The 19,505-nt window shown below is 41.1% G+C and overlaps 1 protein-coding gene across 3 annotated transcripts in view; it reads right to left on the reverse strand.

Moving 5' to 3' along the window:
• SYNE2 (spectrin repeat containing nuclear envelope protein 2) overlaps nucleotides 1–19,505 on the reverse strand; it is a 175,497-nt gene that overhangs the window by 38,315 nt on the left and 117,677 nt on the right. For all 3 annotated transcript variants that reach the window (XM_064422898.1, XM_064422899.1, XM_064422897.1), the window contains exons 84-98: nucleotides 18,964–19,110; nucleotides 17,203–17,379; nucleotides 15,871–16,026; nucleotides 14,351–14,500; nucleotides 11,783–11,959; nucleotides 10,523–10,656; nucleotides 9,863–10,067; nucleotides 7,751–7,930; nucleotides 6,230–6,355; nucleotides 5,573–5,727; nucleotides 5,079–5,226; nucleotides 4,258–4,352; nucleotides 2,747–2,981; nucleotides 1,139–1,333; nucleotides 294–419 (exon numbers count right to left, since the gene is read on the reverse strand). In XM_064422898.1, the coding sequence (XP_064278968.1) occupies nucleotides 294–419; nucleotides 1,139–1,333; nucleotides 2,747–2,981; nucleotides 4,258–4,352; nucleotides 5,079–5,226; nucleotides 5,573–5,727; nucleotides 6,230–6,355; nucleotides 7,751–7,930; nucleotides 9,863–10,067; nucleotides 10,523–10,656; nucleotides 11,783–11,959; nucleotides 14,351–14,500; nucleotides 15,871–16,026; nucleotides 17,203–17,379; nucleotides 18,964–19,110 (2,406 nt within the window). The remainder of the gene's footprint in view (nucleotides 1–293; nucleotides 420–1,138; nucleotides 1,334–2,746; nucleotides 2,982–4,257; nucleotides 4,353–5,078; nucleotides 5,227–5,572; nucleotides 5,728–6,229; nucleotides 6,356–7,750; nucleotides 7,931–9,862; nucleotides 10,068–10,522; nucleotides 10,657–11,782; nucleotides 11,960–14,350; nucleotides 14,501–15,870; nucleotides 16,027–17,202; nucleotides 17,380–18,963; nucleotides 19,111–19,505) is intronic.

A 19,505-nucleotide genomic window follows, 5' to 3' on the forward strand; every position in this document is an offset into this window, starting at 1 on the left:
GGATAGCAGCCAATTGAGCTGAAAGAAGGGAGCTTTTCCCCTTTTGTTTGAGAAACTACTTATTTTATAAATTCAGACTGTAAAGGGAGCAGAAACAGGAAAAGAAATTCCAAACACTACTACTACTCAATCTTCTTGATCAGCTGGACTTTGGAGATGGGCAGCAATCAGCATGGCGTAAAGGAGAGAAACTCAGCGTCACTAAAGAGCAGGTAAGAGGGAAAACTGATTTTACGGGGATGAGATGTTGTGCAAAGACTACATCAATTTAAATACAATATGGCTGTTCATACCTTAATATGTTCCTTGGCTTTGTGGAGCTCTTCATGTTCAACAGGGAGTGGATCTTTTACTTTCTCCTTTAGCTCCTGCAATCTGCTTTCCAGTTCCTTGGTTTGCTTTTCAAAGCGGTCACAAGTCTGCTCGGGGAGACACAAAGAAATATAAAAGGTGAGGATACTTTATCATGACATATGAACCACATAGATATGTTACAAAATAGCATCTTCAACCCACTGAAATAAACTATCATGTGCTCTGGTTTTTTGAATTTTCCTTTTTGATACATAGTGCCACCCACAAGGATTTGATGATTGGATTTACAGAACTTCAAGACTCTCCTATTTAAGGCTTGCCTTAGAGAACATTCCTGCTCACTTTGTTTTGTTCAACCCAAGAGGCTTTAAGCATGGTTTTTGGACTGTATCAGTGACAGTATTCAATTTTAAGACATGCCTAATGTTTTACCTAGCCATGAAAGCAAATTCATCGCTGTAAGGAAATAAGTATGACCAGCCCTTCTATTTATATGCTGAAAAACATGAGGAGGAACAAGTCATGTTGACTCTAAGCTAAATTTTAGCTTCACAGCTCAAAGCAGGAGTGAGCTCCAAGCCATGGAGAGCTTGAGAACAATCAGAGCAGGAACATCCATTGCAGCAACAAATGGAATCCAACTCAATTTCCTTTGGAGAATCAGGGGACCACAGTTTTAGCTTCCCCCAAGCCCTGATGACACATGACAGGCACTCCCCTCAGAGTGCCCCTGCAGCGAGCAGCGGCCAGCCCTGGAGATGCTGGGCCAGGGAAGCTCCTGAGAGCCAGCGCCAGAGCAGCAGGTGGGGAGGCCATCACCTACCTGCAGGGTGCCACTGAACTGCATCATCTTCTTCTCCAGCAGGGCCTGGGTTTTCCCCCAGCGCTGCTGTAGCTGGCTGAGCTCCTCCTGCAGGGCAGCGCTGGTGTCGGGGTCGGAGACAGCGCGCAGCTTCTCCCCTACGTCGATGGCCAAGGTGTACATGGCTTGCCACCTCTGCAGGATCACTGCCTTACTCTTGAAAAGGAAAAAAAATATGTTAACTTTCTAAGCTGTTCTTAGAAAGTTCCAGAAGTGCTTTCTTGGGATTTCATTTGGGAAGATGACTCACAAGGTACAGCTTTGCTCATAGTTGTGAAAGCATAATCAATAGATCTCCTATGTGTTTCTTTAATTTCAGAAAAATCATGTTTTCTCTGATATTTTGATTTATAGAACTCTACAAAAGCTTTCCCCAGACCAAATCTATAGTTCCAGACCAAAAGCGCAGCGGTCAAAAAAAGACGGAAATTCAGTTGTATGAGTTACTCAGAACAAAAAATACAATCAAAGTTCTGTGACCACCTCTAACATCAACATCTTAGGCTCATTTTTTCAGAGATAACAGCCCTGTTAATCATGATGTACTCCAAGTGGAGTCAGCCATCAATAATAATTTTCCCACAACAAATTGATCCCTAACACAAGGACATATAATCAGAGTTTCTTTATGTAGAACAGCAGCAGAAGGAAAAAGGCAATTTGGAGTAGGAGGGAGAAGACTTTCTGGCTTTTCTCGCTAAGAAAAAAAGCATGAGTACTAAGTGTAAAATCTACTGAAAATCACCTTTACACAGCACGTAGAAATACAGATGAAATAAAAAGGGCAAGCATCAAATGGAATACTGGTAATGTGTTAATCCATCAACACTAGGTGTGTGGGGATGCAATATAAATCTTGGACTGTGCAAATAGCAGTCAATAGTAGGATTTTAAAAAGTTTTAGATTGCCTTATGCAACCATCAAGTTCACTGCTTGTTTCTACCTTCCTATAAAACAAAGACGTCCACGGTTAAATGCAAAACCAAAATATCCAAAATTTAAAAAGGAAAATATTTTTTTCCACTGCATGTAAAATGCAGAACTCACTCTTCTGAAGAAGTGCTCACCAGGTTTCTGTATCTTGGAATGAAGAGATTCCTCTGCAAGTGTTTTTTTACTTTGTTTCTGGCATCTCCTGCCCATCCCTGCACACACAGGACCTATATGGCCTGTTTTGCCACGTAAGTACCTTTCTTCAGGCAAAATAAAAGTCCTGAATTCAGCAGTTATGTCAGTAAGATGTACACAGACCTAGAGGTTACCTGCTGATTAGCATGTCTGTCTCATCTGGCGCCCTGAATTTCCATTTTCATATCCATAAGATTTTTAAAGCATGCAAGGCTACTAAATGGCCATGCTGATTTTTTCTGAGTTTCTGAGTATAATGAGCCTTTTGCAATGTCACTGCTTTCTTACCTGTGCTCAGCTTTAAGGAAAAAGTATCACCAATCATTTCTCCCCCAAGAAAGTGTGTGATGTTAAAGCTTTTTACCTGACTGGACAGAAGCTGTTTCAGTCTGAGGGGAAAAGCCCACATATTTTACATTTATGAGAAATAAACACAGTACCTTGAAATCATGAATTACATTTCTAAGCTGGTAAAGGCTGTAACAGTCCTGGCTCTTCACAGCTGCAAGGAAGCTGTTTGTGTCATCAAGGAATCTGCTGAGGCTCTGCAGGGAGCTCCTGAAGTGCTGCCACTGGCTCACAAATCCATCAATGTCCTTCTTCCTCTGCTGAACCATCCGGATAACATTCTGCCACTGCTCTTTCAGCAGTGTGAGCTTGGAAATAAACTCTGTCCTGAAAATTGCAAGGGCTGAGTGTTAATTTATTTTGATCTCAAGGCTGCATATTACAGTAATTGTGATGGAGCTCCATTTGCAACGTTGTTTTCCAATTATAATACCCAACAATCCAAGAAAGCTCTTTGCAGCCCTAAGCTCAGCCCTGCTCTCTGTAGTCCATCTTTTAAGCAATCCAAACCACCTTTTACATGATACAAAAAAGAGCAAGGCAAGTCAGTCTTGCAATTGTGGTATAGCAACATACATAAGTACAGCAATCAGACACAATATGCACTAAACACTTCTCTGAAGAACAAAAAAGGTCAATCCAAGTGAGACAAGGTCGCTGATTACACTGCAGAATTGATCTGCACAATGGAAAATTGTGTAGTTATTGAACCCATTTAAGTAGTTATTTTGTCCTCTTCTTCAGCATGGTCAGATGATCCAGCAGATCTGGCTGGTTGGTTAAGGCAACCCCATCTATCAATTCTGCTTCTCTGCAGGAGGCCATTGTGCCTGATTTGCCCTTACACAAACCCCTGCCTTTGTGTGGGTAGTTCCAAACACAAAAATCCAGCAGCTCAGCTTAGTGTAGCCCTAGCTTCCCTGGCAGTGTTAAGCCAAGCTATGGACTTCATACTAGCATGTCTCAGGGGAGCACACACACTGTCCTGCCAAGTCTCTGGAAGCAGCAAGATCTGGCAGGGAGGGAAATGTGTTCACCCCAAACACCCGAGGCAGCTGAACCCCTGCTCACAAACACTACCTGCTGTTTCTCACGCTACAGTGATTAAGAGAAAGGTTAAGATCATACTGATAAAAAACAGGTTTAGGGACCGTATGTTCGGGGTTTCATGGCCAGTGACTCAATGCCCTGCCATGTGTGCCAGGAGCAATGTGGAAAGTCCACACCTCTGCACTCTGAGAAGCAGAGAGGTCCAGGAAGAGGGAGAGCATCCTCCATATGCAGCATCCTCATTATGCTCTGTGGGCAGGCAGCTTCTCAACCACAGGTACAGAACAAAAGACTCCTCTTCAGGAGCAATTACTTTTGTTTTCAGCCCAGCTTGTTACTATCCCAAATGCAGCCTGGCCAGGGCATCTGTGTTTCTTTTCTCACTGCACCTTCTCATGCTTTTGCAAAATGTGACAGGTGATCATTCAAAGAGTGAACCAGCTAAGAATTTGGATTTATGTCCTCATAAGAGCAAAGATTCAATACTAATTCCAAGGAAGACAGCATATTCACTAAATGACCAAGATCTTAAGGAGAAAACCAAATAAGGTACCTTTTCTCTGCTTCTCCAGATTCCAAGGAGAGTAGAACCTTTTCTATGATAGAATTAAATGTCTGCTGATTTATGGAAATCTCAGTCTGCAGCATCTGAAAAGAGAGAACAAGTTTTAACTATTCAGTGAACAACTTTTGCTAGGAAAGCTGCTTCTGCTCCTCTAGAGGGACAGCATTTGTTTAATTGTAAAAGCTGAAAACTCTATTATTTTCAATTGCTACTGGCAAATGCACCCTGAGAGTCCACAGTTTTTGGATACCAGGAGGAATTTGCACATGTGTGATAGTGGATGCCACCATGAGCTGGATGATACAGATCTGAAACCTAAAGTTTTTTGAGTGTTTCTCTGTAACAAATAGCAACTGTCTGGAAAAAAATGCCAGAGAAAACAGATTTTCACTAAAATTTAACAACTGGTCAAACCAGAAATATGCTGTGAAAACACTATTTTAAATGCATTTCTTCCAGAAACTGTTAAGATTGTTGCTAGGTCTCCAGCAAACTATCCAATTGGTTGCCACAGGCTCCAGTGTTCTGGGACAGGCAGACAAGTACACCTCAGGGCTGGAGAAATTTAGGACTTCCATGACTCAGCACCTGAGGATGCACTGCTAAAGGTCTGATCCTTGCAAAAAGGGATCTGTCCCTTTGGAAAAGGATTTTCATGTTTCAGAGTTTTTACCTTATAGGCATTTCAAGAGTGAAATGCTCTGTAAAATCCTGCCCAGATCTAATTTCAAAAGGCACAGCATTTCCTAGTGATCTCCCCCTGCCTTTATCATTCAAGATGATGCTTCCATTTTTAGAGTTAGCTTTACCTCATATACTCTCTGTTGCTCTTGCAGTTCTTCAAACCGTCCTGGAATATCAGTTTTTAAGGCTTCTTTCATTTTTTCTAGGAATTTCATCCACTTTTCACATTTCTGAAAGAATTTCTTCTCATCATTTTGGGTTCCCTCAAGCATACTGTAAAACAAAATGAATAACCAGAAACTTCTGTTGGTGGATGTTTTTCTGGGTATGTTTACAGGTGCTCTAATGTGGTGGTTAATAAAATGAACATATGGGGGTTTCACTTGGCACTTTGCTCCCTTCTTCTCCTATAAACATCCAGGTTTTTGCTTCAAGTGACTTGGAATACAAACAGCCACTGAAAAATCAAGTAAACTGCAAGGGCAGAATTCCACCTGGCAAGCCCCTGAGAAAGCTGAGAACAGATTGCAAGATGTTCTATGGTTTTCATTTTGGTTTTCATTTCAATCACAGAAAAGGGAATTGTTACTAGTGATTTTTTTTTGTTTGCATTTCAGACCTGCAACATTCCAGAGCAGCTGCTGTTTTCTGACTCCACTGCCGAGTCAGGCTCTGCATTTTCTTCAGGGTGAAGTCACTGAGTGGCAGCTTTATGCTTGCCTCATTCAAACTCTCTATGCTTGGAGAAAGTGCAGCAAGCTCCAGTGTCTGATTCTGGAAGTAAGCAAAAAATAAATCATTGCAATAATGTACTGCCTTTCTTTCATGTCAGAGAAGTATAGAAGCTTATTCCCCACAACTTGAAAACAGCCAACATTTCTGTGTTAACTTCAAAAAATACAGGGCAATAAAAATTAATAACTTTCATTCATAGGGCTCACTTTTCCAACAATATTGAACAGATACTCAAGACCTGGTACCTCCACATTTACTTGACACCCTACACTGAGGGAAACAGGGCAGCTCCAGAGCAAAGCTGGGTTATAGATCTCCCATCAACCCCAAATCTGGGTGATTTTCCTCCCTTCCAAGCAGGCATTTAGCCTGAAATGCAGATCTAGAGTTTCTAAACTTTAATCATTGCTTTTTGTGTTCTGGCAGAATTATAATTACTCTGATGGAAGTGCTGCAACTGTGACATTTAGGACACAAAGAACATTTTGAATTGGGCAAAAGCTGAGTAGTATCTTTTTTGTATTTGGGAATGCAAACATACCATGAGCAATTCTGAGTTGTCTCCTTCCTCTAGACAGAGGCTATCAAAGGTGTCTGTGCAATTCTTGACACGACCCTCCAGTGTTTCCAGGCAGTTGTTGAAATCCTCCAGTTGTAAAAGATTGAACTGGGGTGAATATTGAAAATTTACATTAGTTACTATTTATTACACTTCAAAAGGAATTACACTTATACAAAAAGGAGCAGTAAGCAATATTTTTAGGAAAACAAGCAGTTATTAAACATAAATTTGAATGTATTTATAACTCCCTATTAAACTTTTTCCCATTTTTTAACTGGACAAGGGGAATATTTAACCCAAAGCAGAGAGCAAGAAACAGAATCTCCAAATTGAGACAGCTGTAACTATGTGAAAGGAATAGGGGTTTCTGTGATACTTTTTGTAGCTTTGTGCTGTTTAACTTATTGTGAAATTGGAAAGTCAAAACTCAGCTTATCAGAGGGGAGAAACTTGTGAAAATGAGTTTCCTTTGAGGTATACACAAAGCCTGCACAACCAAAGCTCTGTGGAAAAATCAGTAGGGCTGGAATCCAACTTTCCTTTAGCAGAACAGCACTGGGAAAGCTTTTACTTTCTTTCCAGAATTAAACTCCACGTCTTTGAGAGCACTTACACAACAACAGTTTGATAAGGAATGAATGGCAAAAACTGGTGTGTGGAGAGAGATTGCTGTGGTAATACTACAGGGTTAAACCAGAGAAAATGACAACCCAGAAATGCATTTTTTCATGCAGTGAGAAGTTCACAGGGAATATGAGAAACCTGTTATCTTCACAAAGATTTCTGGCTTCCAGCCATGAACTGTGCTGGTAGATGGAGTCATAAACAGAGCTGGCTTCAAATGTCTTGATAAATTTGGGTTTACTTTAAAACAGAACAATTCATTGAAACCAGACTTTTTCCATAGGAACAGATTAATTCTACATCAGTGAATGTCCAGCAGTACATTTGCTTGGAAGCTTTCTCAGGAATACCTGTGAAGAGGAGAAATCAATCCTCCACTACTCTGAACAGAACTCCTGGATCCAGGTCTCTCCCCACATGGCCTGAACAGGAATGTGAATCTGGTCCTCAGAATTACATCAAATGGTCACAGTTCTCTGTTTGGTTTTAGGTTCACAACAAGAACTCTTCCCAAGGAAAACTGAAGCCCATGATTTTTTTTTCAAGGCAGAGCTGAGAAAGTTCACAACTTATTTCAATGTTCAAATAAATAAAAATACATTTCCTAATCTTTAATCATCTGAGGGTCCTGGGGATAACAGGCCCAGTGACAGAGGCTGTTAGGGCAACACAAGCAGGTAAGTGTGAAATCCTTCATCTGTCCCTCTGGCTTATGTATTATTTCTTTATATAGTCTATCATCCTGCTGCTTTAATGAATTGAAATTTCAATTCAAGAACTGTAGTGCTCTAAAGAGGACTGTGGCTCACAAGTGGGGTAACTAGTAAAGAAGTTACCCCACACTAACAGCTAATTTAATATTAAAAAAAAAAATACCTGAAGTTCATCCAACTTCCTCTGCAACATCTTTTCCAAATAGGTTGCTCTCTGGAATGGCTGCAGCTTCTCCATCAGAATGGCTTCAGCAGCTGTCCCAGCCTGCTGTTTTATCCTGTCAGCCTGCAAATAAATCTGGGCTCGGCATCCTGCGAGGTTTTGAAGGCCATGCTGTAAATTCTGATGAGAGAAGGGGAAAGGGAAAAAAAAAGTCAGTAAATGAATCAGATCATCATTCATGTGCCACTTTCATTTGCTATCTTTTGTTGCTGTAACTAAACTCTTTTTGTTGAGCCCATCTGGGAGCCAAGCTGGGCTGTGGTGAAAGCTTCAGACTTTTTCTTGGAGGATAATGGGAATGGCATCCATTGAGTGCAGTGCTGGGAAAGGCACAGTTCAAAGTTCAATGGAACACCAGTGACTTCAGGCAGCAGGACACTGCTGCTCCAGAGGAAATCAGGCAGGGAAATTGGGATATCACTCTCTAAAGATGTGTGTACACTAGAAGATGGAGTAACTGCATACTGCAGATGAGAAATGCTATTTAGTTACAACCATACCAGTGCTTTGGATCCCTCAGTGACTGAGGACTATAGGTTTGTTTTATTTGTGCCCCTTTACGAAGAAAGATGCTATAAAATTATACTCTAAAGGCAGTACAAGAACAAAGGGAGTAACTTTAGACTCATTCAATGTACTTGATTTTTTTTTTGACAAGTGAAGTTTACTTTTAGCCATGAAACGCCCTGAAATTTTTCACTATGTATTGTCTTTTCTGAGAATAATGAGCAAAGTCTTCTGATCAATAGCAAAGAACACACACATTCCCCTAAAAAGTAACACAGTCCTTGCTTCCTGACCCCTTTGTTTGAAAGGATCATGTTATAAAATAGCACTCCAGCTATTTAATAAATAACCCATTTTGATTTCTTCTTCTCTATATAAGAATTTATGTTTTATTTTTTGTGGTCACAAAAATCCATAAAACCATAATTTTTCCTAATATATAGAGAGGAAAAGATCAGAGGGATTAAAATAAAATTTTGTTATGCACATGTATATTCGAATACACATAACTCATATATCATTCACTGATCCCCATTCTTTTAACTCACCACTTAAAAAAAAAAAACCACAATAAATTCCATGTGTTCTACCCACACACACCAGGACAGCATCTACAGTGCTAATGGCATTCAGGTGACCATGCCTTGCTTAGTAGGTGTAACACTATTCCCAAAAACTTCCAGAAAAGGCAATCCCCTTTTTGCTGACATATTGGTTAATTTCTGTCACAGCCATCAGTAGATCAGAAAAAAAGTAAAAATATTTTGGTCTAGGTTTTGCTGCTGTCAGTTTTTTTCTGACAAAGATATATGAGTTCTCTTCCCTGTAATGTAAAGTTTCTTATTTAAGGCCACATGCAAAATGGAATACTCTGGATTTCTTCCAATTCATGTCTAGAGAGTCATAAAGCACAATGAATCACTGCTCTGTCCTGACATAAGGATTATTATATTTCTTTATCACAGTCTGAAGAAACCAAAACTGTCAGAACCTAATGACAACTTTGCTGCCTGAGAGAGTCCAATGTGCCATGTGGTTTCAGCATGAGATCTCATTTGCCTAAAGTCAAAAGCATTTAGAGTAATCCAATGAGCTCAGGAATCTGTGAACTCATCACACCAGACCAAAACACAGCACCAAATCCAATTCAAAACAATTTGAAGGCTGTGGAAGAGTTCAGGATGATCCTGTGCTTGGGAAAATTGCTCTTTTTCCCCTCAGCTATTGTTCTTGTAGATATTATTCCTCCTCCCTATAAGGTAAATTATTTTTCTTTCAGTGACTCCTTCCAACACAGGCCTGATCTTTGGTGCAGAGCAGAAAGGGGCAGAGATGGAATATGACTCCTTCTGCTCTTTTCTCATCATACACTAAGTCTGGTTTGGTCTCTGGTCAGAGTGCTTAAAGGAAATACAAAGGTGCCTGTTCATGGAAGAAACCCACAGATTTTATCTTTTCCACTGACTGGATTGTTGGTATTCTTTTGCCTTGTTTCTCAAAAATAAATCTTGGTTTGTACCCAACAGCAGAAACTTATTCATGTACCTTCATCTCCTGTATCCTCTGCTCCAGGGTTTCTATGGAGCTCTCCTCAGGCATGTGAGCATCCAAGAGCTGAGCACACTGCTGGCTGTACTGCTCTAACTTGGCTGCTGTCTCAGAGCACAAAGCATCAAAGGGCTCCCAGAGCTGCAGAGCTGCCTGTGCTGCCCGCAGCTGATCTGTGATGTCTTCATTTACTGAGTTCCACCTGCCAAAATATCAAAAGATTAAAAGTGTTTTCCCAGTAGATTCTCCTGCAGAATATGGTTTGGCATAGGATTCCTGAGGGAGTTGCTTTCCATCCACACCTGTGCTCCTGAAAGCTGCAGTTTGTGCTGTGGGACCCATCACACGAAAAGCATGCAGGTAAAAGGTACAAATTCCCCATCCCTGGAAGTGTTCAAGGATGGATGGGGCTTGGAGAAACCTGGTCTGGTGGAAGGTGTCCCTTTTTCTGGCAGAGGGGCTGGAACTGGATGACCTTTAAGGTCCCTTCCAACTCAAACCATTCCATGATTCTGTGACTCTGCTCCTCACACAGATGCCCTTAGATAGGTGAGATGCATTAGTATAGATTTGAAAACCTGACAGATGTTTGAGTCCTGCCTCAACAACTTGGGTTTTTTAAATACTAATAACTGGGGTCTGATTTTGCAGGCTTACCTGGTGTGTGCCTCCATACACTTCTGGTCAATAATCTCTGCAAAGGAGGGGGAACAGCTTTTCTTCAGGTTACTGGCAGCAGCCTGGAGCTTGGCCCAACTTTCCTCACTGCTCTCCGACTCATCTTGAAGAGCCTACAAAAATGGATTACTGCAATTAATTCTGGGGGATAAATGACCTAAGTGTAACTTCCCCTATAGACTGGTAGAGATAGATAGAGTAGCAATAATGCCACATTTCTGCAGCAGAGATTAAAATGTTTGCAGAAAATGTAACACTTGTGCCTAAAAATTAGGAAGCCAAGAGAGGTGAAATAGGAAAAAAAAAAATTCAGGAGACCTGTTTTAAACAGAGATAATTTATTGGCTGTTAAAAAAAGCTTACTTAGCAAACCCACACCTCTGAACTGAATAAATGAATTTGCTAGAAACCAAAAATGCTTTTAATTTAAGCCACTGTTTCTCCTGGCAGTAAAGTTGGTTTGATACCTCCTGCCATTACAGAATATCTGTGAACTACTCTAAGTTAAAAGTAAACAGGGTGATTGAAGGAAGGAGATGAGAAGGTGCCCAGTTCCTTTTATTTATAACAGATGAGGGTGGAAAGCACTTGTGCAGGCTTTACTGCCACGAGTCCCATACCCAGCACTCACAGCCTCATTCTGTCTTGCACCACTTCTGATACAACTCAAAAAAACCCCAAATCAGGCCTGATTTACAGGAAAACAGGGAGTGCTTGCACAGCCTTTCAACACTCATTTAGAGCCAGGAAAGGGGATTTTAGCCAGAGCTGTGAAATGCCCAGACCCAGGGCCAGCCTAACAGCCTAATCCAGATGCTCCACTTGGACCCTGTAACAGCCAAGCAGAGCAGCAGAAGGATCCAGAGCATCCATGTCTGGCATTCTGACTCATTCAGACCCTTGCAGGAGACTCCAACTCCCTGAAGGGTGACAGAATAGTTGGACTGGTGCTGGAGCAAGCAGAAATCACACTCAGCATCAATACAAGGTGCAAGGGAGCACGAGGACTTGGTGGGCTTTTTTCTTGAACCTTGTACCTAAACAGCACTCAAGTTGAACTTATGCACTACATAAAATAAGAAGTCTAAGTGCCTCTGGAGATTTAAAAAAATAGTAATATTGTACTTACTTCAGAGTCATTATAATAAAGAAAAAGTTGCCCAGATAATTTTTTGGTCTTTTTTTCAGTGGAGTTTGTTTGCCTAAAGGCATAGAAGTACAGAAATAAGACAACTTTACCTGGAGAGTTTTGACCTGTTTTTTCAAAGCTTCCAATGAAGCTTCTTCCTCAGAAGGTTTGCACTGGTCTATGCAGTACAAATATCTTGTTGTCATCAAGCTGACTTCTGCATAAATTTCATCATATGCTCTCCACTGCTCCAGTATTGATTCCATTGAGGCCTTTAGCTGTGCAACCTGTAGGTAAACCATTTGTGTTAATATTTCTTGACTAGTCCTGACACCCAAGAAATCACCTTAAAATTGACTTAAAAATCTAAACTCAATTCTCAATCCATTACAATTCCACAAGAATTACAAAACACTCCATAAGTTGGAGTATTGTACTACTTGGTAAGGAATTATGCAGGCTTCAAAAAAAGCAGAAAACCATATCTAGAGTCAAGTATAAGAATCTGCTGGAAATCAAAATTTCACTGCAGGTCAAGGTGGCACTATTCTGCCAGAACACCCCAGGAAGTACTGAAATAATCAATTGCTTATTTCTTCTTGCCAAAATCAACCTGAAGTGGGAGGAACTTGAAAGCCTTAATCCTCTTAGGAAGCAGATAGTTTGATCCAGAGATCAAGTTTCCTTTCAAGGACAATTGGAACAGAAATTGGTTTGTATGGAAGAAGCCACTACTGCAATACTCTGAGAGCTGTCATCCCTCTTATGCCATTGTGCTCTAATAATGCAGGCCCACCTGGACCCCAGGCTAGCAAGGTCAGGACTTTCATACAAAATTAAATGATTGATATTCCCTTTATTTTCTGTCCTTTTCATTAATGATGGATATCCCCTTTATTTTCTGTCTCTTTCATTATTACAGTTGTTTAATCTACAAGGGGCAGGCATGGCTTCCATTTGCCACAGGCTCCTAAACACTGCAAACACAAAAACACAGTCCTCCTTCAATCATTTTTATGCTTCTGTTTCAGAGAAGTACATAAGGCATGTCCTGGGTTAGATAAAACATTCACCTAGTTCAATGCCTATTTTATGTCATGCTTGGAGAAAAGCATGAAAACCCAGCAGACAGACAACCACATCTCCATGAGACCTGACAAAAACCAGATGCCAGTTTTGCTTCTGACTATGCAGGCACAAAATGGAAGATGAAAAAATGTCCACACCGTAGTTCACCCTAAATACACTGCAGAGATAATTTTATCCTAGTACCCGAGTTTCAGGCACATACAGGCTGGTGGATTAATCATCTCTATTCTCTTTTGAATCATGCTACAGGTGGGAGGAATCTCTAATTGCTTTTTGTAGCCTATAGCTAATTACTGCCCACACAAGGAAGATGGAAAGACATCATTCCCGGGAAATGTCTCAGGGCCACAGACTCACAGGCTTGAGCCCAACCCACGGACAATTTAATCAAGGTATTCCACCTCCTTAGCCCTGTATTAGAAATCTCTGCCTGGCTCTGATGTGAGCAGTCACCCGTGGGAAGGAACCTGCACTCGCTGTTTCACTGCACACACAGACAGCTCAGCCCCAAGAACATCCTGCAGTTTGTAAGTTTGGTACTTTAGTCACAAAATCCCTAAAATTAACATGACCCACGGTGACTGTAAGAAGAGAAAAAGCACCAGGCTGTCAATCCTGCCAATTTCGATCCCCAGCTATACATCAGAAGGAAAAGCTTTCATCATGTACATAAACATAAATTTTCCTGTGTTCTTGGTAAGAAACAGTCACATCCTTTCTGCTCAAACCTAAATCAAGAAGCAGCAGATCAATACTGCATCGACATCTCCTGTGGAAGAGTTCAAGCAAAAGGGTTCAGGTTTCACAAAGTTCTGAGGAAAAAAGGCAAGGGACTCTGTAATAAAAAGTGTAAAGCAATCTTAACTAGAAACACAACCACTTCATCATGTATAATTCTTATAGTGTGTGGTTATTTATTATCACAGATTCAAATCTTTAAATGTACTCATCTCTCCTGCACCTGCGAATTACATCCACTTAAAAATAAAAAGATATCAGCTCCAATTATAAAGATATTGTGACTATAAATACAAACTGCTAGGGAGTTAGTTTGCATGGGAAACCAATCTGCCAGACTCTCCTTGAAGCAACTGGAAACTACACAGGATTTGAGGATGGCAAAAGCCACCCTGGTGTGTGGATGAAAGAGTAACTGGGAGGTGGAAAAGCTGTAGTGAGAATAGGGCCAGAGTAGGCAGCTTCCACCAGTTGCACTACAAGGGAGAAAGAACAGGGTATGAAAGAGAAGGAGATCAAGTAAAAGAGTTTAAGATTTCCATTTGTAGCTTGACAGAAAAACAGCAGTGTTCTTTCTTAATTTTCTTAAGCTGCAGATAGGGACCTGTTCCTCCTCCCTTTGTACTCAAACTGCTTCAGATCAGACTAATTTTTCTCTCTTTGGAAACTTTGGAAATACATTAATTTACTTCACAGTAAAGACTTAAAATGGAATTCTTAGGAAGGTAAAGAGTAAGGAATACTTTGCATCTTTTTTGTACCAGCTCCTGCCATCCCATGAATAACATTAATGACATTGGTGGTCAGAACATGCAGTGCAGGAAACCTGAACACAAGCAAGGCTTTTTTACCTGGTTTACTATGCTGTCCTTCATTTCACACAGCTCAGCTATCCTCAGGGACTGAACTTCTGGGGTTTGCTCTGCACTACCATTCGAAGCCAAACTCTGTTTGAGCTCATCAAGAGTTTTGGATTTAGCCGTGAGTTGATTTTCTAGCTCCTAAGTAATGGACAAAAAAAAGAAATAAATAAGATCTTTTAATGAGACCATAGAAAAAAAACTTCTGTGTGAGTAGCTTAGACAAAGCTTTCTTCTTTAAAACAATTTTGTGCAATTTTTCAGTCATACAAAGGTAAGACAGGAACTGGTTTTGCAACGAGTGAGTCCCTGACATCCTAACAACTTCTAGAAAGTTATTTTCAGTTTGTCCCTTTACTCAGAGGGACCTCCATGGCAGAAATTCCAGTGAAATCAACTCCAATGAAATCAAGTGAGAATAATCTCCAATGAATGGAGATACCTGGGAGAATGACTCCTTCCCCAGCACAAGAAGCAAGACTGTAAGAATCTTGACATGCTGGGGAAAGCTCAGCAGGGAGCTCTTTACAATGTGAGGAACTATCCATACCCACAATGGGCCACATTTTCCTATAATGCTACTCTTAAAACCATGACCTTTTTTCACCTGTCACTGATCATCCCCAAAACATTTTTTTTAAATTTGGACCTAATTTTTATTGACCAAATGTATTTTACTGAAACATTTTAGCCACCTGTATCCTAGCGCTTTGTGTTGCTCTGAGCAGGTGAGTGTTTAGTCCAAGCTACCCTTGTGCCTTTCTTCCATTCTGGCCCCTCCACACATTTCAGAGATGCAAGTAACTCAGTGTGTGACAGAGCACTCCAGACAATAAAAGCAGCCTACTACAAGAGAGATATGTAACCATGGCAATGAAAGAACAAATATTCCGTGTTAAAAAATAGAGAGGGAACACTGCACTGAATGAAAACAGCAGACTGTCAGAGTAACAGGAACCAATTATTAGCTGGCTGCCACCTGTATTAATTTTGAGGGATCTGATGCCTGGAAAAACATAACAAAGGACACCCAGATCCTTGAGGCTGCTGCAGAGAGACTACACTACAGTCTAGGGCAGAAGGAGAGAAGGTTGCTATTTCTCCAAATGGGACTGAGTAGTTTCCATGACACTTCCATCACAGAGCTCTTCAAAGTAATGGAATTGGTAATTTCTGCCATGGCTGTGCTGAACTGAGAACTACTTCTATTGGAAGTATCTCAGAATACAATATTGCTGCACAACACTCCAAATACCATGAAGCAACAGCAGATCCATTTTCAATTGGTGGAAAAAAAACCACAGAATAGCCACTCACATTAGAAGTGGTTCTGGCTCTTTATCACCTGAATGCAACATGCTTTAATTAAAATGACACTGGAGAATTCTTCTGGGAAATGGCAACTTCCTTTACATTTCTTTCTGTTAAAATCTGTGCAGTTCCTTAGCCTGGATTCAGCAAGGTGGGCTAAATAGGGCTTTTACAGTAACACCACTCCTGTCATGCTTTACCTTGCAATCATCCAAGGTGTTCTGTGCAGAGATCAGACTTGCTGGGGTCTGTAAGGATCTCAGTCGATCACTCTGAGCTTCCAGCCAGCTGTGCAGAGTCTGGGCTTTGTTCTCATTCTCAGTAATATCCTCCAAAATGTGCTCCAGGTCTTGTATCTGAAAGTTACAGAAATGTTTTAACTTACTTAAACCTACAAGTGGGCAGAAACAGGGCTCTGCCTTCCATGACAAAATTAGACATTACAAAAATCCATAGTGAAAATACTCTTTAGAGGAAATATTTTGAAAGAAAAACCTAAAATGTTTTGCAGGCTCTTTAGGATCGGACCTTTTCCTTTGCAAGAAACAAGGCAGTGTGTGTTCTGGAGCTGGGAGACCTGACAAGTTGGGGGGACCCTGGGCTATGTGGACACATTCATATGGAGTCTGAAAAATCTCATTCTCACTAAAACCCACCAACAAGGCTCCTAAAAAGAAAGGGACCTCAAATTTCCTATCTTCAATCTTGGCCCTAAAGATCCATTAAATCCTAGAACTGAATTTCATGAAAATGGTAGAGAAGATAACCTTTTCCCCAACAAAACTGAAATTTCATCGTGGGAATTTTCAATTGTATGGAAAATGAAATTTCCACTTAAAAATGTTTCTTGAAGACTTTCTGCACTAAAAAAATATTGGCAATTTCCCATCTGACCAGAAGTCTTTGTATCTGGATTCAGAATGGCCAGTTTCTCCCAAAGGTGTATAAACTGAGACACAGAAATGAAAGAGAAATATGTTGGTAGAGGGATTCATTCCAGGAGCCTCTTGGCTGCATTTGGGGATTCTAAGCCTCCCCATGTCTTTTCCATATCATGAGTCACCAGCTTTTCTGGGCATTGGGGCACATAAGCAGCAGCATCTAATTCTGGATGCATGGATTATTTCTAGCCTGACTAGAATAGAATAATTCTGAGGCATTGCCTGAAACAGGTTTTCTCCAGAGAAACAAGATTATGTGCTGATAGGAAAATTCTGCATATAGACTTGACTCTATCAGCTGCTGACCTTCAAAGCACATTAGGAAAGCATATTTAACTACTGCAGGGGGAGGACACTGACAGAGGAACCCATTTCCAGTGACCCAGGAGGGCTGGAGCAGGGCTGGGAACTGATCCTTGCTGTGCCTTGTCCAGGAGGCTCATGTGTCTTAATAATAATTCAATAATTGCTGTTTTCACAAATCCAAAACCGCTACAACAGGAAAACTGCTGGTAGCTTGATATATCCTTAATACAAAGCAGTGGCACAGGCAAAATCAGAGCTGTGAGAAAGCCATGAACTCAATCCAACCTTTCTGTTGAGGGATGCCTGCAGCCGGTGCCACCGCAGGTTCATCTCACCCAGGCACTCGGCAAACTCTGTCCTTTCGTAGCGCTTGCTCTCCACGTCACAGGTGCTCATCTGCAGCAGGGACTGGTTAACAAAATCTACCATCCACTGCTTAAAGTTCATTTCCATCATGTATTCCTGCAGGGGAAAAAAGAGAAAGAACAAAAACATACACCAATCAGTTCTGTAGTTTTAATCAGAATGGTTCCAATGATGCTTCAAGGTGTGGCAATGGGACGTTGATGGCTTTGTTTGAATCATGACCTAAAATATTCTTCTGAAAGAGACTTGTCTGTAGGAATAATTCTCAAATTTTACCGTTCTGTATTTCTGTAGCTGTTTCCATCCACTGAAACTTCTGCAGAAAATCTCTACCATTATGTGGGTAGTTCAAGGTAAAAACAGGAATGGAGCAGGGAGTAAAAGCCAGGGGTACCAGACCCTGTACTTAATCCATTGGACAAAACCATCACACTGCCATGGGCCAAGATTAGGCCAAGACCAAGGCTTTCCCACACTCCTGCAACTCACAGAAAAATGAAGCACGAGCTTCTACTCTTTTTAACAAAACATTTGGTATCAGAATAGAATATCTGGGAGGAAAATGTGTCCTCCAGCATCAGCATGTCTTGTGCACAGAGGTAAATGAGAAACTACATGCAAAGTGAAAACATAAAGCAATGTCTCTTTATTTCAGAGGGTATTAGAAGAGAGTAGGAAACGGCTCCATATTCCATAGTAGGAAATGGTGCCCAGAAAAGTCACCAGGGAATAACACAGTAGCCACAGCTTCTTCCCTCTAGGAATTTGTGACCATCATCCCAGCTCTCTTCTCAGCACATACAAGTGCAAAAGATACACCTACAAACCCACCTCTAAATAACTAAAGTGTTAAGAACAGCACCTCACCTACATGTCCCAGCTGCCAAATCCAACTGATACAGACCAAAATGTTATCTATGTCCTACACCAAGGCATTTGGAAAGAAATGTTTGTATTGGCACTTGCCTTACATGCACCACCCAAGTGTCATTGAACTGCAGCTGCAGACTGAGAACTGTCAGCCTGTCTGAGCCCTGAGAAAGGGCAGAGCTAAATAGGGCTCTGTGGGGATTCATGCCCTGAGGCTGGGCTCCCTGGCACCCCAGGAGTACACAGCTTGAATCCTCCCTGTGGCTGCAGCAATCAGCCTCTGCCACTTGTGCTCTGACATCTGAACAGCACCAAGAGTCTGCTGCAGCCTCTCTCTCTCTCTCTGCAGGGATGTTCATCTTGTCTCTCTTTCCTAGCAGGTTATTTCTTTTGATGACCCATAATATTCAAACCCCCTGTTCTCTAGTTAAATGGATTCAGATTATGGAGCTCCATTAGGAGTATTCCTTGTTAGAAAGACAGACTAGAACACAGCACAAACACAGAGTCTGTCTCCCTAAGGAAGGAAAGCCTTCCTGCTCATTCCATTTTATCATCTAAATGCAAGAGATAGAACAAATGAGACAGATGGGACAGCATGAGAAAAGGAGATTACAGCCCAGCAGGCAGTTGCTGTATTGCAGAACAGGCAGTGGTTTGTGTGTCATGGAAGCATAAAGGCTTTATAAAGGAGGATGTTACGAGACATTTCAGACTGAGGAACCCTCTTGAGAGCAAGGGGAAGGATATGACAGCGCCTGTAGGCTGCTTTCATCCTTTTCAGGCTTGGACTCACAGTTTCCCATTTACCTTGTACTTCTGAAGGAGGGCCTTGACCTGGGCAGCACTGCGTTGTGAATTTATTGGCTCCTCACGTTCCTGCTGCTGTTCCACATGGTCCAGCCAGGCCATCAGTTCAGCAATAGCTTCCCGTGATGAAAGCTTTTCCATCTGAAGCTGAGGTAAAGCATATAATGAATCCTCTACACTCTACTTGTTAGAAATACCAAGGAAAATGGCATTTCTATTTTTAGAAAGGCTCAGGCACTATAATCGCATTACTGGGGCATGAACTTGAAAGTGAGCCCTGTGCTCCAGAGAGGCAAATGACTTCAGTTCTAGAATTCATGAATCTGAAATAAAATTCTTTCTAATTTTAGTAATTATTTCTCATTTTAAGTAACAGACTTTCATGCAAAATCATAAAGATAATAAATATATATAAAACAGCCCAGGAAGAACACAGTAATATTTAAACTGCAGTACAATATTTGGGTTATTCTGAAAGCATGGCACAGCTAATTTGGAAAAAGTCACTGAATTCCAGCAGCAGCATTTTAACATAATTATTT

This window comes from Passer domesticus, chromosome 6, assembly GCF_036417665.1.
Source record: "Passer domesticus isolate bPasDom1 chromosome 6, bPasDom1.hap1, whole genome shotgun sequence".
In the NCBI taxonomy this organism is placed as follows: Eukaryota; Metazoa; Chordata; class Aves; order Passeriformes; family Passeridae; genus Passer; species Passer domesticus.